Source organism: Salvelinus fontinalis, chromosome 15, assembly GCF_029448725.1.
Source record: "Salvelinus fontinalis isolate EN_2023a chromosome 15, ASM2944872v1, whole genome shotgun sequence".
NCBI classification, from domain to species: Eukaryota; Metazoa; Chordata; class Actinopteri; order Salmoniformes; family Salmonidae; genus Salvelinus; species Salvelinus fontinalis.
Window position 1 is genome coordinate 38,375,651 of NC_074679.1, and position 25,443 is coordinate 38,401,093.

The 25,443-nt window shown below is 40.5% G+C and overlaps 3 protein-coding genes across 5 annotated transcripts in view; all 3 read left to right on the top strand.

The window, feature by feature from the left end:
* Positions 1-351: 351 nt before the first annotated feature.
* Positions 352-19,164, top strand: hadhab (hydroxyacyl-CoA dehydrogenase trifunctional multienzyme complex subunit alpha b). Its single transcript, XM_055863679.1, has 20 exons — positions 352-474; positions 1,743-1,784; positions 1,899-1,969; positions 2,075-2,208; positions 4,891-5,029; positions 6,448-6,567; positions 6,879-6,981; positions 7,138-7,260; positions 9,159-9,277; positions 9,461-9,517; positions 9,640-9,749; positions 12,763-12,897; positions 13,456-13,627; positions 13,765-13,851; positions 14,372-14,512; positions 14,648-14,716; positions 16,589-16,784; positions 17,035-17,149; positions 17,304-17,449; positions 18,106-19,164. The coding sequence occupies exons 1-20, from the start codon at positions 408-410 to the stop codon at positions 18,249-18,251; spliced, it is 2,292 nt and encodes a 763-aa protein (XP_055719654.1). The 5' UTR covers positions 352-407; the 3' UTR covers positions 18,252-19,164.
* Positions 19,165-19,656: 492 nt separating this feature from the next.
* On the top strand, positions 19,657-24,631 carry LOC129811925 (kinesin-like protein KIF3B). The gene is made up of 8 exons (XM_055863684.1): positions 19,657-21,630; positions 21,774-21,875; positions 22,304-22,426; positions 22,623-22,741; positions 22,844-22,960; positions 23,297-23,408; positions 23,812-23,996; positions 24,196-24,631. The coding sequence occupies exons 1-8, from the start codon at positions 20,065-20,067 to the stop codon at positions 24,350-24,352; spliced, it is 2,481 nt and encodes an 826-aa protein (XP_055719659.1). The 5' UTR covers positions 19,657-20,064; the 3' UTR covers positions 24,353-24,631.
* A 350-nt stretch (positions 24,632-24,981) lies between these two features.
* The window catches only part of LOC129811924 (putative Polycomb group protein ASXL2), a 30,329-nt gene continuing 29,867 nt past the window's right edge, over positions 24,982-25,443 (top strand). For all 3 annotated transcript variants that reach the window (XM_055863680.1, XM_055863683.1, XM_055863681.1), the window contains exon 1: positions 24,982-25,170. In XM_055863680.1, the coding sequence (XP_055719655.1) occupies positions 25,114-25,170 (57 nt within the window). In that variant the 5' untranslated portion in view covers positions 24,982-25,113. The remainder of the gene's footprint in view (positions 25,171-25,443) is intronic.

A 25,443-nucleotide genomic window follows, 5' to 3' on the forward strand; every position in this document is an offset into this window, starting at 1 on the left:
TGAGTCCTTTGTACAAATCCACCCATGTCTACTGTCTTCCATAGCACTCCATTAGAAAAGAGCCATTATTATAAGCATACAGTAGGTCCAACGTGCTCCTTTAAAGAGAGAGAGAGAGTGCCGCTCTAAATTAAAAAACGTCAGTGAGAATAGTGAGAGCATCCTGACCTATCTCACCAAAACAACTGACATTATGTGAAGCTGATGAACGTCCCATTTGTCAGAACCGTTCATGTTTTGTTACACATATCAACAATACGTTTCAAAATTATATGAATATTTTTTACAATAAAAATACTTTTATGTCTCGCCTGTCTGCAAGGGGCACAGCAGACGTTTGTCTCACTTTAGTATGTGTCTTCCGGTTGTCAGCAGTCCGTTTGTTTCGGTGTTCTTGATCTTCCAAGATGGCTGGTGTTCGAGCCCTGGGTGCACTCTCCAGAATTACAGCAAGGAGATATAACGTCCTCTCAGGTAAAATTGTGTTGAAATGTGTGGAATTGATTCCACAGTCAACTGTCTTTCAACAGTTTAGCCACGTTTAGGAAACAGACGCGTCTCTATTGGAGATGCAGCTAACCTGGCTGGCTAGCTAGCTACCACTGGTATACTTCTGACAGCTAGTTAACGTTAGCTGATTAATTTAGTGTGCTAGCAACAAAACGTTACTAGACACCTCTAGGTTTAGATACCTATTTGTTATTCATTTAGATGAAGATAACAAGTTCACTTGAGTAAACTTTCACCGCCTGAGCAAATTAGTTTGCTAGATAGCTTCGTCACATGAATAAAGTTCACTAGCTAACGTTAGCTGGCTAATGTTAGCCTAGTTGGCTAGCTAACTATGATCACTCACTCATCGTCAAGTCAAACTTTTCCTGCAATTTTGTTGTCTAAACACATCTACACTTTACAATAAACGCTTCCATTTGTCATTCATTGTTTATAAAATATCAACGTGTCCCTGACTGATGGAGTGGTAGCTAGGGAATCTAGGTGAGAGGTCAGGGTCTTGAGGTCAAACCATAGAGCAGGCAGGCATCATCATATACACTGAAAAAAAAAAAAAAAAATATATATATATATAAAATGTATGGTATTTATAATATAAAAGCAACATGTATATTGTTGGTCCCATGTTTCATGAGCTGAAACAAAAAAAACGAATTCTGATTGGCTGGGGCTGGCTCTCCAGTGGGTGTGCCTGGCTGCCAAGAGAGTGGGCCTATGCCCTCCAAGGATGCAATTACAAATAAATTGTAGACTGCAAGAAGCCCAAACAGATATAATATTATGACTCAAATGTAACAATTTAAAGCCTTGCTTACATTTGTATATGGTCATGTCTCTTATTATGTGTGGAAATACTTTGGAACAGATTTTCAATCTTTTTTTGGGGATTGGAGCTTATTTTCTTGTGTTTTTAGTCTTATGTCCATCAATAACAAATATAAATAAATGTTGCTCAAAATTTTTGGGGGGGGGGGGGGGGGGTAAAATCACTCACGGGCCACCAGTTAGGGAACCCTGTCATAGAGACATTTCCCTCCCACCATGAGTCTGTCATCAACACTAGACGTGAGTTATCACACCCCCAGGCTGAGAATAAATAAAGTTTTGCCTTATTTGACTTCCCATACAGAGACGCATGTATCACCTAAGATAGATAGCTGTATGTTTTCTTGTTATCTTTTGTAACTAGCTGAATTAAATGTAACCATTTTCTTGTTTTATATTTTTAGATATCTCATGTCGTACCTTTTCAGTTGCACCTGCTATGTCAGGTAAGTTGAAAGACTGGTTAGTGGGATATTAATTAGATTTGATTAGCCTAATAAAAGTATGGAGTTTGTTAATTTGATATATTTTTATGTGAGATATTCGCTCTCTTTGCACAGCCCGAACCCATGTCAACTATGAAGTCAAAGAGGATGTGGCAGTTATTCGGATGAACGACCCAACTTCCAAAGTAATTTACATAAAGAGGATGATTGCATCTTCCTTTTGTACATTTTTCAATTCATGCATGAGGCTGAAATCTGAATCTGTCTTTTGTGTATACTTGTGTTTGCAGGTCAACACTCTGTCCGTCCAAATGCAGAATGAGATGATAGAAGTATTTAATGAGGTCTTGGCCAACGATGCAGTCCAGAGTGCTGTCCTCATCTCCTCCAAGCCTGGTTGCTTCATTGCAGGAGCTGACATCAAGTCAGTCACACCTTTCACATTATATTATAGAAAATATTAAAATATTAGCTTTGGTGCCACCTAGGCCCGCATGCTGTGTACTCAAAATGCTGAACTCATTCTTGTTTGATGTTCTGATACCTAGGCCTACACAATATTGAAAATGTTGCATTTTAGTCTAGAATAAAGTATTTCAGCACTATGCAAGGTTCTTGGGTACTAGGTTCTAAGTGTTGTGATTAGGGTTGCTAAGGAAGGGTATATTACTTGAAACTGTCAGTTTTCCAGGTAACTCAAGAATTTTGGTTAGCGTACCTTTTTATTTTCATCAGATGACATCTATTGGCCTTTTTGAGTACTTCAGATTATCACAGGTGTCTGTAATTAAGAACACCTTCCTAATAGTAAGTTGCACCTACCCCCCCCCCCCCCCCTCAGAACAGCCTCAATTTGTCAGGGCATGGACTCAACAAGATGTCAAGCATTCCACAGGGATGCTGGCCCACGTTGACTCCAATGCTTCCCACAGTTGTGTCAAGTTGGCTGGATGTCCTTTGGGTGGTGGACCGTTCTTGATACACATGGGAAACTTGAGTGTGAACCCAGCAGCGTTGCAGTTCTTGACACAAACTGGTGAGCCTGGCACCTACTACCATACCCCATTCAAAGGCACTTCAATATTTTGTCTTGTCCCTTCACCCTCTGAATGGCACACATACAAAATCCATGTCTCAAGGCTTGTAAATCCTTTAACCTGTCTCCTCCCCTTCATCTACACTGATTTGAAGGGGATGTAACAAGTGACATCAATAAGGGATCATAACTTTCACCTCACTTCACCTGGTCAGTCGGTCATGGAAAGAGATGTTCTTAATATTCAGTGTAATATATATATATATAACAAAACATTTATATATTTTATATTTGAGTTTCTTCAAAGTAGCCACCCTTTGCCTAGACAGCCTTGCACACTATTGGCATTCTCTCAACCAGCTTCATGAGGTAGTTACCTGGAATGCATTTCAATTAACAGGTGTGCCTTGTTAAAGGTTAACTTGTGGAATTTCTTTCCTTCTTAATGCCTTTGAGCCAATGTGTTGTGACAAGGTAGGGGTGGTGTACAGAAGATGGTCCTATTTGGAAAAAGACCAAGTCCATATTATGGCAAGAACAGCTCAAATAAGCAAAGAGAAATGACACTCCATCATTACTTTAAGACATGAAGGTCAGTCGATCTGGTAAATTTCAAGAAGTTTCTTCAAGTGCAGTTACAAAAACCATCAAGTGCTATGATGAAACTGGCTCCGATGAGGACCGCCACAGGAAAGGAAGACCCAGACTTACCTCTGCTACACAGGATAAGTTAGTGACCAGCTTCAGAAATTGCAGCCCAAATAAATGCTTTACAGAGTAACAGATGCATCTCAACATCAACTGTTCAGACTAGACTGCGTGAATCAGGCGTTCATGGTCAAATTGCTGCAAAGAAACCACTACTAAAGGACACCAATAAGAAGAAGAGACTTGCTTGGGCCAAGAAACACAAGCAATGGACATTAGACCGGTGGAAATCTGTCCTTTGGTCTGATGAGTCCAAATCTGAGATTTTTGGTTCCAACCGCTGTATCTTTGTGAGACGCAGAGTAGGTGAACGGATGATCTCCGCATATGCGGTTCCACCGTGAAGCATGGAGGAGAAGGTCTGATGTGGGGGTGCTTTGCTGGTGACATTGTCTGCCTTGAATTCTAAATAAATCACACACTAAACCAGCATGACTACCACAGCATTCTGTAGCAAAACGCCATCCCATCTGGTTTGCGCTTAGTGGAACTATCAATTGTTTTTCAACAGGACAATGACCCAAAACACACCTCCAGGCTGTGTAAGGGCTATTTGACCAAGAAGGAGAGTGATGGAGTGTTGCATCAGATGTGAGAACTCCTTCAAGACTGTTGGAAAAGCATTCCAAGTGAAGCTAGAGAATGCTAAGAGTGTGCAAAGCTATCATCAAAGCAAAGGGCGGCTACTTTGAAGAATCTAAAATATATATGATTAACACTTTTTTTTGGTTACTATATGATTCCATATGTGTTATTTCATAGTTTTGATGTCCTTGAATGAGTAGGTGTGTCCTAACTTTTGACTGGTACTGTATGTGTGTATATATATATGATAGATGGCCATGACTCCTATGGAGGACTATGTTATACGGCTACTCCTGAGTTACTATTGAGGTGTGGTGTCTTTCTGGCGTCTCTTGACTACTGCAGCATCACCCAAGTGTGTGCTGCATTTTGGCAGTAGTGAAGAGTAGCTAGCTACTAGTCCAGTTGCTAGTACGTAGTAGAATTATTAAGTTAGAATTCCGAAGCCACAGACTGCATGGATGGTGCTGCCTGCCTGCTCCCAGCGCTCCCCTTTGACCACCTCCCTCCGCTGACATCAATCAAGCCATGAACTGTATCAACCTTCAGTCTCTTGGCCGTCTATCTACTCATGATTTGTTGTTTTTAAATTGCTTCTTTTTTTTTTTTTTGCTTTACAGCGCTATGAGATTTATGTAATTAATAACGCTATTACCCAAGTTAATATAGATTACCAAAATTACAGAAGATTCCACTAACTTTTCTAAGTTAACGGTAGCTTTGCAACCCTAACTCTTATCCCCCCTACACACACTCTCTCTCTTCTCTCCTTTGCAGCATGATCCAGGCCTGTAACACCTCCCAAGAGGTCACAAAGCTTTCTCAGGAGGGACAGAAGATGTTTGAGAGGATTGAAAAGTCTCCCAAGCCTATTGTTGCAGCCATCAATGGCCCCTGCTTAGGAGGAGGCTTAGAGGTGAACAAAGTGGCTACCATTACACTATTTTGGCCTAATAACAGTGCTTAATTTTGAAATGGGGAGATGACGGAAAAGTGAGTCCAAGAGGGTGGTGACCTGGGGGGGCTCTGAGGTACCGGAACACATGAATGACAGGCTACTTTGACACTGCCAATCTGAGATCAATAAAAAACGACCTTGTCTTGACTCCATCAATAGTCTAGGCCTAGGTGTATGGAGACACATGTACAATATGAAGAGGAAATTATAGTCCTAAAGAAGATTTCCATTTTCACTGACTCGCCCAACGATGTGCAGCTCACTCACTGGCGATTGGCTGATGCACTTGTGCCAAAAGCTTATCTCTCTTTTACTTTGCGTGATCAGCATTGTTTTACAATAGGCCTATTTGGAAGTTGATGACTTAGTAGCCTACAGACAGATAAGTCTTCTCTTTTCAGCAGGATCCGTTTGCTTTTTAAACTGTTCCCCCGCCCCCCCGCGATTCTATTTGAAATATTGCGAAAGGCCTGTTCGCTACATGATGTTCACTGACAGACGTGCCGCACGTTCACGACTGTAGACATGCCTTGTGACTGAGCTACACACAATCCACAGCTAGACTATTTAATAAAATTATAAACTTTTTTTATTACATTTTTTTCAATTCTCCGTGGCTAAATTATAGGCCTACTCCCGGGGTAGCATTCTGAATTATTCCATTTCTTTCTGAACAGACAGCAGTAATTCTGTATCTTTGGCAAATGTATTTCAATTTACCAGTGGTGCTACAGCACCCTTCCCACGGCTATGATGCTAATAAGGAAAAAAGAAAGTGCAATGGTGGAGAGATGAGTTGCAGGCTCATGTCTGATCAGAGCTGAGAGAGATCCTAGAAAGACTTGTGTGTCTCTCTCACCACAGCAAGAGCCACGAGTTGGTCTCTAGGCTACAATGTTGTGCAAACCATAAACCCGGTCCGGCCAACCCAAATCAATTCTTACAATATCAGGCACGTTTTCACATGACGTTTTTTTACACGCATGAGAACTACAGAGAAGTCAACTTGAATTATCTGTGATTTGCTTTTATTTGAATTGCAAACACACACACAAAAAATCGTGCCACGAGAGTTACCGGATCCTGGCAAATGGGTTCCGGAAGGAAACAATCAAACTGAGAGGTGCCAGATCCTGTTCTGGCAGGAAGGAAATTGATTTATCACCATGAGCATCAGGAATACAAAATGTACATAGATGGGACAAAGGTCAATAACGTACAGACATTAAGTCCTAAGGTACATCATATTATTCCAATATTACGTTTCAAAACAAATGTAAAAAATTCTCAAATAACAAGACCAATTTGAGTTTAGTTCCTTTTCTCCCAAGTTATGTTATTTTCTAAATGCAGTGTTTAATGTGTCGTGTGTTTAGTTTGCCATCGCCTGCCAGTATAGAATTGCTACTAAGAGCAAAAAGACTGTCCTTGGTACTCCTGAGGTGATGCTTGGTCTTCTACCTGGAGCTGGTGGAACACAGAGACTCCCTAAAATGGTCAGTATCTGGGAAAATACTTTATAAATCCATAAACCGTACCTGAATAGCACAGTAACTTTGATCTACAATAGTATTTGACTGATTAGCACAGTGCAACAGCAAATCATAGTCGCTACATTATGCACACTGACAACTGCAGAGTGCTACAGTATTCTTAAGCTGATCAGCTTTGCAGCACTGTATTTGCCTGTTGTAGCAGTGTTTGATTTTCTTGATTTGTTGTCAGCAGATTAAAAATATATATATATATACATTTTTATTTATTTAAATGGAATGTTGTCATAAATATCAATATATGTTGTGTTCAGGTGGGTATTCCCGGTGCCTTTGACATGATGCTGACGGGAAGAAACATCAGGGCAGACAAAGCCAAGAAGATGGGTCTGGTCCACCAGCTAGTGGACCCACTAGGTATAGTAATCTCTTAACTAATTTAATTAATATTATAATAAATAAAAGCTTATTGATGAAATGTTCATTAAGGTAAATAAACTATTTTTTTACAGGTCAGGTACTTTCAGGTATGGTGTCTAAATGCTTCTAATTTATGCCCTTTTGATATTCCAGGACCTGGATTGAAGAATCCAGAGGAGAGGACGATTGAGTACCTGGAGGAGGTTGCCATACAGTGTGCCAAAGGAATTGTTAACAAGAAGATCTCTCTCACCAAGGAGAAAGGCATGATGCAGAGTAAGTATTAGACCCAAATACAATGTAGGCACTTGGTATGGCACATGGCACTTGGTATTGTGCCCAAAAATAAAGACTCATGCCAAGAATGAATATACAGTTGTGGGCAAATATATTGGCACCCTTCATAAATAATTCTATATTTCTTGTAAAATAAATTAAAATATATATATATATATTTTTAATCCACACCGTGTTACTGGATTTTTAACATTGCAGAACCAATTTTGTTTTTGTGAACTTAAAGGTGAAATATGCAGAAATCGTTCTGCCATTTCCTTATTGCTAAAATTGTAATAGGTCACCTAATTTCAGTATGTGACAAAACAAGCAACCAAAGTGTAGAGAATCATTGTACCATCTAAACCGCTGTGAAATATATTTTCAATAACCAAAAATATTGTTTTTTCAGCTGTTTGAAGCTGGTGCACAACACCAAAAGTAAAAGACACAAAAAATTGAACTTATGGACGGGAAGCATAGAAATGGCACGCACAGAACAGATCTACAGCTTCTTAGACATGCTTTCAATGAGAATTACAGATCTATAACTTGCATTTCTATGTTAATTTGGTTGCTCCCTTAAACAGTTACACATTGCAGCGTTACGTTTATAATTTGGCAAATGCCAAGGACAAAATGATTGGCACCCGGGAGCTAGTACTTGTTTAAGACTTGTCCAAGATAAATGCTTTTTGTAGCCATCAATGAGCTTGCTGCGCCTTTCTACTTGTAGACTGCTCTAATTCTTCACCAGCTGCTGTTTTCATATTTTGCCATAGGTTTTAGATGTGTTTCAGTACTGGACTCTTTGCTGGGCACTCCAGAACTGTCAAGCGTTTCTTCTTGAACAATTCCTAGGTTCTATTTGATTCGTTTGGGGTCGTTGTTCTACTGGAAGATTCAACCTTCAATGGAGACACAGTTTTCGTTCTCCAAAACACCTTGATAATCTGCTGATTTCATGATGCCAAGCCAATGTTTGAGACCCCCAGTAACAAAGGCTGCAAAGCAACCCCACAGCATCAAACTCCCCCATGTTTGATTGTAGAAAGGGTGTTATTTTCATTGAGTGCTTAATTTGGTCATCGGGAAAAACACGGAGCAGATCTGTATTACCAAAGAGCTCTACTTTTGTTTAATTGGTCAAATTGCTAGTGGAAGGGTGGAGCTCAATAATAATAATGGATGTAAGAATAACCTGTCGGGGGTTATCTTTGCCAAAGGCTGCAGAACTGAGTGATAGCTCTGGAATGCCAACAATTGTCTATGCCATTTGTCTTTATTTTCTAAGTCAAAATTGTAAACTAAAAGCTGAAATATGTGACGTTTTGGGCAACCTGGCCAAATTCACATAGAAATGTGAGTTTTAGATCTGTTTAAGAAGCGGTTGATCTCTTCTATGTGCACTATTTCTATGCTTCCCGTTCTTAAGTGAAGTTTTTGAATCTTTTACTTTTGGTTTTGTACACAAGATTCAAACAGCTGAACATACAACAGTTTTGGTAATGGAAATGATATTTCACTGTGGTTTAGGATGGTACAATGATTCTCTACATTATACTTGCTTGTTTTGTCACAAACTGAAGTTAGGCGAATTATTCTAATTTTAGCAAACGGCAAATGGCGGAGCAATTTCTGCATAGTGTGCCTTTTTTAAGTTGACAAAAAATAAAAAAATTCTTCAATGTTGGAAATCCAATAAGTTAACTTAATTTAGAAGAAATGGGGGATTTGGCCACACCTGTGTATATAATCTACATAAAACAAAGGCAGGCTTTTTAAATGTAGGCCTCATGGTTGTTGTTTTCCAACCTTGCCATATGTTACCATCACACTTTCAGTCTTGTTTTTATGCATGTATACAACCTTGTTTTTTTTCATTCCTTCCTCTGCAGAAGTCCAAGACTACGTAATGGGCATTGAGTTTGTGCGGCAACAGATCTACAAAACTGTCACAGCCAAAGTCATGAAGATGAGCAAGGGACTGTATCCTGCCCCCTTGAAAATCATTGAGGTAGGAGGAATTTGTCATTTACTTATTCATTCAATAATGATGAGGATGATTTTAGTGAGATAATGATATGAAGTGGCAGCTGTTTTTGAAAGTAGATGCAGAGCTCCAGATTGGGTTAACTCACACCTTGGTTTTTATTAAAAGACACTTAGGACTTCTCATTCCCCTTTCTTCCCCCGTCAGAGTGTGAAGGCTGGCTTGGAGCAGGGCCCAGATTCAGGCTATTTGGCCGAAGCACAGGTGAGAGAATATACATTGAGTTAGATTAGATTGATTATGAATACCGTAAAAATGCATAATGTGCTTATCAATAAGTTGAATGGTTTTGTATGAAACATTTTACAATTATTATTTTGTTACAGAACTTTGGCAAACTGGCAATGACCTCTGAATCAAATGCGCTGATCGGCCTTTACCACGGCCAAGTGGCATGCAAGAAGAACCGCTTTGGAGTCCCTGAGAGACCTGTGAAGTAAGTGATGACCTTTGACCCAAAACTAGTTAAATAGTTATTTTCATGTTTTAATTAGTGAGAAATGCAAATTGTATTACAAATATTAGAATACTGATCAGACGCAGCTCTGACGTCTTTGGAGCTCAAAACATTTATGCTGATGTCATAATTTCAGAAAGGTCATGACATTAACCTTTAACCCCTTACACTTGTGGGAATTAGCCTAAATGGATAGGGCAAAATAGAAGTTTTCTTACAGAAGAAATGTGGAATGCATAACCATGGTAGCAAGGAAAAGGGAACAGTTTGGAATTATTAGACTGAAGGTGAGGACAAAATGTTAATCTGACATAAGACTGAATCCATTTCATGTGCATTTTACATTTATTGTACTTTTCATTGACCCCCCCCCCCCCCGATCACTCTCCTTCTTGGTCAGATAGCCCTTACACAGCCTGGAGGTGTGTGTTGTGTCATCGTCCTGTTGAGAAGCAAATTATAGTACCACAAAGTGCAAACCAGATGGGATGGCGTATTGTTGCAGAATGCTGTGGTAGCCATGCTGGTTAAGTGTGCCTTGAATTCTAAATAAATCAGTGTCACCAGCAAAGCACCTTCACACCTCCTCCGTGCTTCACGGTGGGAACCACACATGTGGAGATCATCTGTTCACCTACTCTGCGTCTCACAAAGACACGCCGGTTGGAACCAAAAATGTCAAAATTGGAAGCATCAGACCAAAGGACAGATTTCTACCGATCTAATGTCCATTGCTCGTGTTTCTTGGCCCAGGCAAGTCTCTTCTTATTATTGGTGTCCTTTAGTAGTGGATTCTTTGCAGCAATTTGACCACGAAGGCCTGATTCACACAGTCTCCTCTGAACAGTTGATGTTGAGATGTGTCTGTTACTTGAACGTGGAAGCATTTGTTTGGGATGCAATTTCTGAGGCTGGTAACTCTAATGAACTTACCTTCTGCAGCAGAGGTAACTCTGGGTCTTCCTTTCCTGTGGCAGTCCTCATGAGAGCCAGTTTCATCATAGCGCTTGATGAGTTTTTGCGCCTGCACTTGAAGAAACTTTCAAAGTTCTTGAAATTTACCGGATTGACTGACCTTCATGTCTTAAAGTAATGATGGACTGTCATTTCTCTTTGCTTGTTTGAGCTGTTCTTGCCATAGCCCTATTTGGTAAAAGATTATCTTCTGAATACCACACCTACCTTGTCACAATGCAACAGATTTGCTCAAACGCATTAGGAAGGAAAATAAATTACACAAATTAACTTTTAACAAGGCACACCTGTCAATTGAAATGTGTTTCTCATGGAGTTTGTTGAGAGAATGCCAAGAGTGTGCAAAGTTGTCATGAAGGCAAAGGGTGGCTACTTTGAAGAATCTAAAATATATTTTGATATATTATATTTTGATAAATATATTTTGATATAAATATATTTTTATATTTGTGTAACACTTTTTTTAGTTATTACATGATTCCATATGTATTATTTCATTGTTTTGATATCTTCACTCTTATTCTACAATGTAGAAAAATGTAAAAAATAAAACCCTGTAATGAGTAGGTGTGTCAACTTTTCACTTGTACTAAAATATATATATTACTACCGTTCAAAAGTTTGGGGTCACTTAGAAATGTCCTTGTTTTCCATGAAAACATGCATGAAATGAGTTGCAAAATGAATAGGAAATATAGTCAAGACGTTGACAATATATATAATTATTTTTAATTAAAATAATTCTGTCCTTCAAACTTCGCTTTCGTCAAAGAATCCTCCATTTGCTGCAATTACAGCCTTGCAGACCTTTGGCATTCTAGTTGTCAATTTGTTGAGGTAATCTGAAGAGATTTCACCCCATGCTTCCTGAAGCACCTCCCACAAGTTGGATTGGCTTGATGGGCACTTCTTACGTACAATACGGTCAAGCTGGTCCCACAACAGCTCAGTAGGGTTGAGATCCAGTGACTGTGCTGGACACTGTCCAGTGTCTCTGGCAAAAGAACAATCTTAATATTTTCTTCTTATTGGCCAGTCTGAGATATGTCTTTTTCTTTGCAACTCTGCCTAGAAGGCCAGCATCCCGGAGTCGCCTCTTCACTGTTGACGTTGAGACTGGTGTTTTGCGGGTACTATTTAATGAAGTTGCCAGTTGAGGACTTGTGAGGCATCTGTTTCTCAAACTAGACACTCTAATGTACTTGTCCTCTTGCTAAGTTGTGCACCGGGGCCTCCCACTGCTCTTTCTATTCTGGTTAGGGCCAGTTTGCGCTGTTCTGTGAAGGGAGTAGTACACAGCGTTGTACGAGATCTTCAGTTTCTTGGCAATTTCTCACATGGAATAGCCTTCATTTCTCAGAACAAGAATAGACTGACGAGTTTCACGAGAAAGTTCTTTGTTTCTGGGCATTTTGAGCCTGTAATCGAACCCACAAATGCTGATGCTCCAGATACTCAACTAGTCTAAAGAAGGCCAGTTTTATTGCTTCTTTAATCAGAACAATAGTTTCCAGCTGTGCTAACATAATTGCAGAAGGGTTTTCTTATGATCAATTAGCCTTTTAAAATGATGAACTTGGATTAGCTAACACAACGTGCCATTAGAACACAGGAGTGATGGTTGCTGATAGTGGGCCACTGTACGCCTATGTAGATATTCCATATAGAATCTGCCATTTCCAGCAACAAGTCTTTTACAACATTAACAATGTCTACACTGTATTTCTGATTAATTTTATGTGATTTTAATGGACAAAAAATGTGCTTTTCTTTCACAAACAAGGACATTTCTAAGTGACCCCAAACTTTTGAACGGTAGTGTATATTAAATAAATAAATCTCGGTCAACCAACAGCCTAATGATCAAACAATCGACCAGTCAACTAATTGGGGTCAGCCCTAGTAAAGAGTTAACATGGTAACTGGAAAAACAGTAATTTAAAAAATCCTCCTTGGTCGACAATCATTCCAATCTATTGTATTCTAACAATGTGTTTCTTCATCCCTGATCCACCAGGAACCTGGCCATCTTGGGAGCAGGTCTGATGGGTGCAGGCATTGCCCAGGTGACTGTGGACAAGGGCATTCACACCGTCCTGAAAGACACCACCGTGGAGGGCCTGAGCAGGGGCCAGCAGCAGGTCTACAAAGGGTGGGTTTACCAGAGAGCAATAGGTCACTGCTAACTAGCTATCGATTCTACATCGGCTACACAATGTCCTGGTTGTCTGGCATATGGGGTCACAGAGAGGAGGGTTGCAGTTTAAACTCATAGGAATGGTTTCCTACAGATTAAGTTTGGTCTTGGACTAAGAAGCATTTTTATTGGAGAGATTCCATTTTTTTTTGTACAGGACTAGGCTTAATCTGTGTCTGGGGAACCGGCCATAGTTCACCCAAACAGTGCCAGGGGAAACTAAACCAAAGCATGGATTGCTGTCATACCTTGTCCATAGACTGCTTAGAGGGTAAGGAAACCAATTAGCCTTCCTGGGCACTAAACAGATTTTTCACCTAGTCTGTTACTGGCCCAAAGCGCTTAAACGCTAGGCGACCTGTCACCCGGTTCCCTATCCCTTTAAAGCATAGTTGTAGTTGTTGAAGCGACTAAATGAATGTTGTTGAACCTGCCTTATTCACTCTTGACAGACTGTTAACATAAAATGTAAATAGGTACTGAGATTAAACCTGCCCTCACTTTCCTCACCAGCCTGAATGACAAAACCAAAAAGAAAACCATCACGTCATTTGAGAGGGACTTCACACTGGCCAGCTTAACTGGCCAGTTGGACTACAGGGGCTTTGAGAAGGCTGACATGGTCATAGAAGCAGTGTTTGAGGACATCAACATCAAACACCGAGTCATCAAGGAGGTGGAAGCTGTAAGTAGCACTGAATGGTAAAATTAGCGTTGTGTTCATTAGGGCGTGGAACAGAAAGCGTTTTCTCACAACATGAATAAGCATTTCTTATTGGACTAGATGTTTGTTCTAAATTAACTTTTGTGTTTTGATTGCAGGTGATCCCTCCTCACTGTATATTTGCTACCAACACGTCTGCTCTCCCCATCAAAGATATCGCTGCTGCTAGCATTAGGCCAGAAAAGGTATGTTTACTAAGAGTTCAATGGGGTTAACATTCCTGTTTAACAAAAGGCTGTCCCTTATGGATCCCTTTGTCTACAATAACCTCTCTACATGTGTTGTATGGTTGGGGCTGGGTACTGTGTGAGTGTTTTGTTTGTTGTTGCCATCTCTGTATAAGTAAGTAAGCAAGCCTTGTCTGAACCAGTACTGCCAATAGGGGCACGAGCCTGTCTCCTGTTTCTGTATTGTAGGCAAGGTTTTAAATTAACATTTTAGGAGCACCACATGAAAATTGATTGAGATACTGCCTATATGAATTCTAGCTGCTTTTGAAGCACATGTTGTGCCCTGGAAACTAATATGTAACACTGTAAAGACATTTGTTTATTATAAAAGCTCAAATGTTGATAGGAATACCTGTCATCAAAATTCATTCAAGTCATTTGTGGAGTATTAGGTTTCTAGATTGTTTAAGAGCACGATTTGGTTCTTTGTGTAAATGGATACATGTAAATAAAGTTGTATTTTCTATTCGTGTAGGTGATTGGCATGCACTACTTCTCTCCAGTGGACAAGATGCAGCTGTTGGAGATCATCACTACAGATAAGACCTCTAAAGACACCACTGCCTCTGCTGTAGCTGTAGGCCTGAAGCAGGGCAAAGTTATCATCGTTGTCGGGGTGCGTGAGCTTCTGCTTAGTGCTTACTTCCTGTATTCTCCCTAAGCGTGTTGATAAGCATAATGATGCTAATACATGGATTTTATATATATATATATATGCTTTTCATGGGTCCATAATCATTTGTGTTTGCAGGATGGACCTGGGTTCTACACCACCAGGTGTCTTGCTCCTATGTTAGCTGAGGCAGTGAGACTACTACAGGTTAGTGTTATTACACACACACACACACACACTGGACATGTCCGAATGCCCATACTAGCGTACAATCAATCTGCATACTATGTATTCATCGTCGCGTACTATTTAGCATGTACCGTTTAGTAAAAAGTATGCAGTATGCCACGGCCGAAACGCAGTAGCTGCTCCTGACTGGCTGAGTAGGTGGGGCGGGGCCGAGCGCAGGTCGATTTTTTCAAATTCAACAGACATGCATCACATTAACCAGCCTGATGACAGCTCATTTGCAATTCGATTAATTTCTCTAAACTCTGACTAGAATAGCAATGGTTATACACCTTCTCAGGCTGATTATAGACAGACTATCACATTCGCCCTATAATTAAATGGGTAGCCTAGCTTACAAAACTAGATAAATCCATATGTTGAAATCAAAAGGCCTGATTAACATGACATCAATAACGTATCCACATTCCGAGTCCCCGGTACCGACACAATCAGAAATCAAAAGATGGTTTAATATTTACTTTAAAAGCTCTGAGGAAGGCCAAGAGAACACACTTTTCAATGAGAAAACAGAAATCCACTTTGGTTATAAAAAAAAAAATACTACTCTTTTCAAAGATGTAGCCTGCGATGCAAGGAGCACAAAAATAACTTAGTCTTCATTTGAACACAGTGGCGTAAAGTACTTAAGTAAAAATACTTCAAAGTACTACTTAAGTAGTTTTCTGGGGGTATCTTTACTATATATATTTTTGACTACTTTTACTTTAATTCCTTAAGAAAATAATGTACTTTTTACTCCTCACATTTTCCCTGACACCCAAAAGTACTTGTTACATTTTGAATGTTGAGCAGGACAGGAAAATTGACTAATTCACGCACGTATCAAGAGAACATCTCTTGTCATCCCTACTGCCTCTGATCTGGCAGACTCATTAAACACATAATTTCGTTTGTAAATGATGTCTGAGTGTTGAACTGTGCCCCTGGCTATCCGTAAAAAAAAAATTACAAAATTGAGTCGTCTGGTTTGCTTAATATAAGAAATTATTTTTACTTTTGATACTAAAGTATATTTCAAACCAAATTACTCGTAGTATTTTGCTGGGTTACTTTCACTTCACTCATTTTCTTTTAAAGTGTCTTTTACTCAAGTAGGAAAATTGGGTCCTATTTCCACCACTGTTTGAACACCACCTCAGAAGCTTCGCTATTCGGCATCTTCCCAATTTAAGTAGTTGTCCCGTGTGGCTCAGTTGGTAGAGCATGGCGCTTGCAACGCCAGGGTTGTGGGTTCAATTCCCACAGGGGGACCAGGGTTTAATTCCCACGGGGGGGACCAGGATGAATATGTATGAACTTTCCAATTTGTAAGTCGATCTGGATAAGAGCGTCTGCTAAATGACTTAAATGTAAATGTAAGTAGCCTAGTTTGGTTGTTTAGCTACTTGAAGAGAATTAGGTCCCGTCACTCGAAGCCCACCTCTTCCAATGCATTGTAGAAGTGTGCATTGAATTTTTATTTTATTTATTCACACACTATAAAACGTTCCATTTTCGCATACTGAGAATTTGTAATGCGCGATTGTGTTGTTTCACGTTATTGGTTCATTTCGGTAGCACATCCCCATATCAGATTATCATCTGTTGTCGAAATGAGTATGACATCCGGGCATTTAAAGTACCGGTATACTTGATTATCACAATGTGAAAACACAATTTTTCCCCTCATACTCAAACAGCCTATTATTTAAGACGCAAGTATGGGTATTCGGAAACGGACACTCTATTGTCATATACAATGTTGATTTGACGTGGGTATTGCATGCGTCCCAATAATAACAGATTAAAAAAAGATCCGCTTGTATGTTGGGCTGTGTGTGTTCTCAGGAGGGAGTTGACCCCAAGAAGCTAGATGCCCTGACCACAGGCTTTGGGTTCCCAGTGGGCGCTGCTACACTGGCTGACGAGGTGGGCATTGACGTGGCTGCCCATGTAGCTGAGGACCTGGGCAAAGCATTCGGATCGAGGTTCGGAGGTGGAAACGTTGAGGTGCTGAAGACTATGGTGGAGAAAGGATTCAAGGGTAAATGATCTTGTTTGTAGGACGTTGAGACGAAGACTCTTAATCAATATTTCCTCGACTCTTTGCATCCTCTCACTGTGCCTTTGTCTCAAAATGCGTTGGGGAGGGACTTTGAATATTGTCGTCCATTGAGGTTTGAGGAGGCAAGGAGAGAGAGGACGTGGGGAATTGAAGAAAAATGTAGTGGCAAATGGGAAATGCATGGTCATCATCATTGGTATATCTCATACCCAATTAATTTAATCAACAGGCCGCAAATCAGGGAAGGGCTGCTACGTCTATACGCCAGGACTCAAAAGCAAAGACGTCAACCCCGATATTGAAGACGTCTTGGAGAAATATAAACTGACACCAAACCCGTTAGTGTGAGTAGTAACCACTGGGGAAATGTCTCCTGAAGCGACTTAAAGTACATTGAATGCATAATACCTTTGCATTTGCTAGCTCCACTCTGTTACCAACGGAGCCACATAGGATCATACACTCACCACACCACCACTTAACCCTGTCTCTCTCCAGGTCTTCAGACTCTGATGTCCAGTACCGTCTGGTCTCTCGGTTCGTCAACGAAGCAGTTATGTGTCTGCAGGAGGGGATCCTGAACGGCCCTGTGGAGGGAGACATAGGAGCTGTGTTTGGTCTGGGATTCCCCCCTTGCCTTGGAGGTGGGTGTTCACTCCATACCAGGGGTATTCATATATTATGAGCCTGGAGGTCCGGACAGAGTACTGCTGGTTTTCTGTTCTATATAATTAATTCTCATAATTAACTGCCCCCAATTAGTGTCCCAGGTCTAAATCAGTCCCTGACTAAAAGGACAAGAATGAAAATCAGCAGTGGAACTGGACTCGAGGTCTAGATTTGAATATTCCTGCTTTATACTGTGCTATATACCACTTATAGTACAGTGAGTGTGTACATGTTTAGTATGTGTATCTAATCCCTGTTAGAATTGAACACATTACCTAGCGCCATGCTTTTACCAGCTGAGCCACACACACAGGATGATCACATGACATGAGCATAAACCGCTTTAGTGTTGTATGTGGTGTTGAATTCTTTTCAGGTTTAACAGTAGGCAGAGAGCCTTTTGTTGTGCTACAATTAGGAGTGTTATTGTACCTTCTCTTTGACCTTCCCTGTTTAGTTTGTGGAGCCGTACTTGACTAAAATAATTTCACTATCTAATTTGAGTATTTCAGACTGAGCTATCTGATAGCTCAATATTATTATAAAATGCTTTCATCATGGGATGACGCTTTTAAAAGTGTAATCCTAACTAACCATGTTTCAACCTTCTCTTTAAACCTTTTCTGTTCAGGTCCTTTCCGGTTTGTGGATACCTTTGGTGCCAACAAGCTAGTAGAGAAGATGAAGAGGTATGAGGAGGTTTACGGTAACCACTTTACCCCCTGTCAGCTACTGCTGGATCACGCCAAGGACTCCAGCAAGAAATTCCACAAGTGACTTTCCTCACCACCATGAATCACTACCACCTAATAGCAGGCTGCCATTAGAATGGGCCTAGGCCGTATATTTGTCTGTTAAAGAAATAAGCCTTGAGCTTAAAGAGATGGTTCGGCAATGAAACCCTTTATCTACTTCCCCAGAGTAAGATTAACTCGTGAAAACCATATGCGAACTATCTTCGAGCAAAGACTGAACGTAAGCTAACGCTAGTTAGCATTGGCTCGCAAAACTACCTCTAACTTCCCTCATTCTGGACGCAGACACATACAAATTCTATCCACGAGTTCATCGGACTTTGGGGACATTGAGAAAGGGCTTCATTGCCAAAATTCTGAACTATCCCTTTAAGTTAAAGTTTGGGTTGCAGAAGAGAAATCATGAAAGTGGCCTGTTTTTACAAATCACAAAACAAAATAAATGTTTTCAAGTTGTCAGAGATTTCAGAATTCATAACTAACAGGAATCTATTTTTTATGGTTTGGTTGGTTTTTGTATTTTCTGAACATTTTGACAATATTCTACTGTATTATCCATCTGAGGCAGGAGTAGAACCAAGGGGAATCTTAGTCTTCCCACAATGCAAATGTAAATGAAATCCATCACTACATCCCAAATGGCACCATATTCCCAATGTAGTGCACAACTTTTGATCAGAGCCCTATGGGGCCCTAGTCTAGGAGTGCACTATAAAGGGAATAGGGTGCCATTTCAGCCTTCATAAGTGACTGGTCTTGTCCTACTCTTCTTGGCTTGTTCATGTTTTATTGATTGTCATCTACTAATGAGGTAAACATTTTTATATGTATATTTTTTTTAATACATTTATCAAGGTCTTTATTCCATGGTTTGGGCAGTGATTGTATGAATATTTAGAGTCAGTAAATGAATAAATAATTATGCTGAAGTCAAATGTGTAGGCTAAACGGGTCATTTGTTTCCTAGGCCTATTTGATCACATGTATTAAAGAATTGCATTAGGCTAGTTACTAGTTACAAGATTTTGATTTAAAGCGGCAATCAGCAGTAGAAACTAGTCCTTTCCACCCCTGTTTCGGGTAAAAAAGCAGAGGGCTGGGGCTGGAGAAATGTAACCACTTTCCAATTCACAGGCAGAGCTATGATGCAAGGGCTGGCCATCCATTAAATGATAGTTTTGAGGTTATATAATGTTTGTTTACATTTTACTTGGTTTATAGACATTGGAGTAAAACAAGCTTACATTTGGGTTCAGATGGTAGAACATTTGAACTAAGCTCATGAGGAATGGAAGTTATATTCTTGAAGAATCAATGGGTACATTTCAATTTAAGTCCAAAAATGTATGTAGCGACTGCTGATTGCCCCTTTAATCCAATTCGTTGGCGTGAGTCACATGCCTTGTTCCTATTGTCTGCAGCAGAGCGAAGGGTGTGTACCGGGGGACTGGGGACGTATACGGGGTTGGGCAGGGCTGGCCGACGGCGGTATTTTCCAGCCGTGGTGGCGCAGCATCCTTTGTACCATGAAGCCTTGGTGCGGTGCATGCCGTTTGATGAGAATGGTGGAGGCAGTTATCATTGTCAGGATCAAGGAGAATATTCCTCAGATTTGGAGAAAAGACATGTAGTCTACGCAGGGTATGTCCGTGTTGTTAGGTGTGTCCGATTACAGAATGTTATCATTTTCTGCGAATGACATGAATTGGTTTACCTGAGTATTGCTCAGCGGAGCTGCGGTGCAAAACGTGTAATCTCGATGCGCGATTAGCGACGTATACAGTGGAAGTGTTGCGGAGAAATCAATTTTACGGTCAAGGATCGAAGGAATAAATATGTCGAGACAGTGCGAGGCTGTGAAGGTGGTGGTGCGATGCCGCCCATTCAACAGGAGAGAGGAGACGATGGACAACGATAACATATTGGAGGTGAATACAAAACTGGGGCAGATCACATTGAGGAACCCAAGGGCGTCACCTGAAGAGCTCGTGAAATCATTCACCTTTGATGCAGTCTACGACTCTGAGTCGAAACAGAGCGATATTTATGACGACACAGTTAGACCCCTTGTAGACTCCGTGTTGCAAGGATTCAACGGGACCATATTAGCTTATGGGCAAACTGGGACAGGTAAAACCTTCACCATGCTAGGTATGCCCACAGACAATGAGAGAGGGATCATCCCAAATTCATTTAACCACATTTTTACACAGATCTCCAGGTCTCAGAATCAGCAATATTTAGTGAGGGCATCCTATCTAGAGATCTATCGGGAGGAGGTCAGGGATCTGTTATGTAAGGACAACAACAAGAAACTAGACCTCAAAGAAAACCCAGATTCAGGTGTCTATGTCAAAGACCTGTCTTCGGTTGTCAGCAAGAATGTCATGGAGATCGAACATGTCATGAACATAGGAGACCAGTCCAGGTCTGTGGGGTTCACCAATATGAATGAACGCAGCTCGCGGTCCCATGCCATCTTCATGATCACGGTGGAGTGCAGTGAGAAAGGTGCCGATGGAGAGGACCACATACGGGTTGGGAAGCTGAACATGGTTGACCTGGCTGGCAGCGAACGCCAGAGAAAGACAGGTGCTAATGGGGAACGCCTGAAAGAGGCTACCAAAATCAACCTGTCCCTCTCAGCACTGGGTAATGTCATCTCAGCTCTGGTGGATGGGAAGAGCACACACATCCCTTACAGGGACTCTAAACTTACCCGCCTGCTCCAGGATTCACTAGGTGGCAATGCAAAGACGGTCATGGTAGCCACTCTGGGACCAGCGTCCAAGAACTATGAAGAGTCCCTAACGACCCTAAGGTACGCTAACAGGGCTAAAAATATAAAGAACAAACCCAAGATCAACGAGGATCCAAAGGATGCTCTGCTGAGAGAGTTTCAGGAGGAGATCACCCGCCTGAAGGCCCAACTGGAGGAGCGAGGGACGCTGGCGAAGGAGAGGAGGAGGAGAAGGAATAGCAGAAGACTGACTAAAAGTATGATTGTGGAGGATGTAGCCCACAGAGAAAGGGATGCGGAACTGTGGAAGGCTCTGGAAGCAGAGTGGGAGCGGAATGCAAAATACTATATAAAGGAAGAACAGGAAAGCAAGAGGAAGAAAGAGGAGGAAAGAAGTATAGCGATAAGTAGATTCAACTCCATGGATAACTCTGTAGAGGGCCGTCTCCAAAATGTTGCTACAGCCACGATACCGATACATAGATTTAGCTCTGTGGAGGATAGCCCCAAAAAGGCTTTCCCCACCAGCGCCCATAGCAGCCCAGGGGCCAGAGAGAAATGGAAGCCATTTGGTGAGAAGGAGCAGATGGAAAATGAAAGGATGATGGACCACATGCAGAAGGAACAGGAATCCATGGAAAAGATTATTGAGAAATACAAGGTGACAATAAATATATGATTATTTACTCTGTTTCTGTATATGAGACAATAGTGCATTTTGATATATTTAATATGAGCAATGATACACAGCATCAGTCTTTCCAATAATCAATTATCCATGTTGCCACGTGTCTTTCCCTCCAGGCTATGGAGAGCAAAATATTGGCTGGGGGAAAGAACATTATTGACCACACTAATGAGCAACAGAAGATGCTGCAATTGAAGAGGCAAGAGATTGCAGAGCAGGTGAGAGATCGTCTACAAACCAATAGGCTACGATAGATTGGGGGAGTCGTGGCCAAGGCACAAAACAACTAGGCTATCCCTCCAGTATATCGGAAATATTGCTGTATGTAATGACCAAGTTGAAAGTGGTAATTCTATATAATATAATATTTCTCAATGTGTATCCAGGTTTATGCATTGTTTTTTTCCCCTCTGTTTTTACATATCTTAGATTTTGGTCAGCATCATGGAGAATGGCTATATATATATATTGGGGGAGTCTGTGGGCATGGTGAAAGTTTTACCTGTCCCATGTCATTCGCATGTCATTTTTTTATCTCATATTATTTGAGTGTAGGCTAGGCCTAGCTGTATTGGGTTTGCATGAATGAACCATGACTCCACAAAGGACTTTCCCTGGAATAAAAGTCATTTTTATTTGTATTTAGATAAGACGGGAGAGAGAGATCCAGCAGCAGGTGATGGCTCAGGATGAGGAGACAGGAGAGCTAAGAGAGACCTTCTCCTCCCTGCAGCAGGAGGTGGATCTCAAGACCAAGAAGCTGAAAAGGGTAAAACGGATAACTAACCAGTCCTTCCATATACATAAAGCCCATCTACTGTAGGATCATTATTATGACCTCATATTTAATTTGAACTGATTTGAGACACAATCCTATTTCCTAATTCCTGGTATTTTGATAAGGATGTTCATATTTAATGGAGTTATTCTGTCCTCCTATTGTGTTTCCTCTCTCGTTGATCCAGTTGTATGCCAAGCTGCAGTTGGTGAAGGCTGAGATTGGGGATGTCATTGATGAGCATGTAGTAACCAGACAGGAGCTTGAGCAGACACAGAATGAACTCACCAGAGAACTCAAGTTCAAGTGAGTATTAATAACCTGTAATCATGCAAGCGCGCACGCAACACACACACACTACGCCAATTTGGCTCACTTTTTACAATATTTTTGATGTTTTACCTGCAGGTATCTCTTAATTGAGAATTTCATCCCTCCTGAAGAAAAGAACAAGATTATGAACAGGCTTCACTTTGACAGTGAGGAGGACCAATGGAGGTTTAGGTCCTCTGTTACTTCAGAAAGGTCAGTGAGTTCACCCAGTCTACACTAGTCCATACTACACTCTTAGAAAAAAAATGAACCTACAAGGGTTCTTTGGCTGTCCCCATTGGAGAACCCTTTGAAGAACCCTTTCTGGTTCCAGGTAGAACCATTTTGGTTCCAGGTAGAACCCTTTTGAGTTACATGTAGAACCCTCTACACAGAGGGTTCTACATGGAACCCAAAAGAGTTCTACCTGGAATAAAAGTATTTAAAAAATGGACTACTTTGTCACAATATGATATTATCTATACTTTTCTTTTAACTCCTTAAATAACTCCTAAACTAGTCTTTCCTCCCGTACACATCTTATTGCAGTAAATTGGCTTATCAGGTGAAACGAAGGCCCACTTCTGTGGTGGGATACAAGAGACCTATCAGCCAATATGCACAGATGGCTGTCACAACAGGAGCTCAATCTAGATACCGGGTGGGTTGGTGCTAGGTTTTTTATCTATGGAAATATATATATATATATATATATATATATATATATATATATATATATATATATATATATATATATATATATATATATATATATATATATATATATATATATATATTTGAGATTGAAATTTAGTGTAGTTTAATTTTGCTAAATGTATTACATGTCCTAGATGGAAAATGTTTAATCAGTTGTATTTGACAGTATATGATAAAAAAAAATAACTTTGCTCATACTTGAGGTCCATTGACATCCTGTGCTGATTAATGTCCAGAACACAATTTCCACCCATTTTATTGAATCATCAATTGCAGATGCTTTCCATCGTCACCGTTCATTACATTAAACTTCCTCTCTCTTTCTCTCTCATTCCTTATTGCTATAGGCTGAGAATGTAATGCTCCTGGAGCTAGATATGAGCCCACCCACCATGTACAACCTCAACCTTAATGGAGCACACCTGGAGCAGGCCTTTGGAGGTCCCGGTAGCCCCAGGAGAGACCTGCTAGTCAACGTCCCCTTCAGGGACAGGACCACTGCATCAGGAAGGGTCCGGAAGTCACGATCCTGGTGAGTTACAGTACCTGTAGTAACCTGTTGAGTTTAACCTGCAGAGGAAGACTCTATTAGGGTTGCTACAGAATTGGCTGGTTAACTATTATCTGATTAGTCTTTCCGACTTTACTAATAATTGTCAGCATTTAGAGCTATGAATTTCATAATTTTATATGCATTCGTTTTTGCTGTATACCCTTTTCTTCGTTCCCAGGTACCAGGCACCTCGTTCATCCTCTTCATGCGTCTCATCCTCTTCATCATCCAGCTCTATAACACAAGGACCCCAGACCCAGTGCTCTCCTCACCCTCAGAAACCCTCCTCAGCCATCTATACTCCATTGGAAGGTGCCATTCCAGGGAGCCCCTGATTATAGATTATAGAACATTCCAATGTATATCATATATGCTTATTTGCTGTGTTACATTATGCAATCAACAATTTCAAAGTGTATTATTTCACCAAATACAATTTGTCTGTAACCAAAAGATTTGCATAAGACTTTGTGGAAAATATTGTGAAGCTGAGCTTTTCATTATTTTATATATTTTTTGCTATTATTATAGCTTATGCAGATGATGACTGAAGTAATGTTTAGCTTTAGATGTATTGAAACATCAGAATAAATGGTACAAACTGTTATAAATAACATGCATGAGCCTACATTTTTTTAGGGAAAATATAAAATACCTGTATTTCAAGTCAAATGAACTGCCATTGACCAAAAATAGGGAGAAGAAAAAAAAGCACCAGCCTAAAGGTTTGTATGAATTTGACTAATTTTAAAGGATTTACTCGATAGACTAATATTCTATTCTAGCCTAAAACACCACCATCTCCCGAAAATAGTCACATGTTCTGACAGTAATAAAGGTCATGGTATTATTTTAATAGCTATGTATTTTTTTTATAGCGAAGTAAAACAAATGTGTGTAAATACTCGTGTTTGCCAGTGACAGCTGTCATTTGTACAGTAAGATGACGTCTCTCTCTGGGTCACATGACACACTCTTTACAGTAAAGCAGTAAAAGCCCAATATGGCAGAAGCGGTCGGTCTTGCGCGGTAACTAAAGCAACATTTCAACTAACACACTGTCATATTCAACACTAATCAGCACAAGACCGCAGCGATGAGGGAGAGACCGAAGAAAAAGAAGGGGAGGACATGGGCAGAAGCTGCTAAAACGGTATTTACTGTTGTTCTATTCAACGTTTGTTGTGCTTGTTTTCCCTTCGCTCCCACTTGTACAACTGTTTATGAGTTCATGACCCGCTGGTGCAGACGAAATGTTGCGTATGCAACGCAAGGCCTGCTTGTCGGCTAGCTAAGCACTGGAAGTCCATCAAGATTGGCTTGACAGTCTTGTGGATTCATTTAAAGAAAATAGCTATATCAGTGTCTCCATGTAGTTTGCTTTAGTTGCTGAAGTTGTAGATAGGAAATTGACAGAATTATTGTT

Excerpts from the sequence above, each read along its gene's own strand:
- hadhab (XM_055863679.1), top strand. The coding sequence starts at position 408 with ATGGCTGGTGTTCGAGCCCTGGGTGCACTCTCCAGAATTACAGCAAGG. Across the intron at positions 475-1,742 it reads GAGATATAACGTCCTCTCAG|ATATCTCATGTCGTACCTTT; the intron begins GTAAAATTGTGT and ends TTATATTTTTAG. Across the intron at positions 17,450-18,105 it reads ATTCCCCCCTTGCCTTGGAG|GTCCTTTCCGGTTTGTGGAT; the intron begins GTGGGTGTTCAC and ends TTTTCTGTTCAG.
- LOC129811925 (XM_055863684.1), top strand. The coding sequence starts at position 20,065 with ATGTCGAGACAGTGCGAGGCTGTGAAGGTGGTGGTGCGATGCCGCCCA. Across the intron at positions 21,631-21,773 it reads AGATTATTGAGAAATACAAG|GCTATGGAGAGCAAAATATT; the intron begins GTGACAATAAAT and ends CTTTCCCTCCAG. Across the intron at positions 22,742-22,843 it reads ACCAGAGAACTCAAGTTCAA|GTATCTCTTAATTGAGAATT; the intron begins GTGAGTATTAAT and ends TTTTACCTGCAG.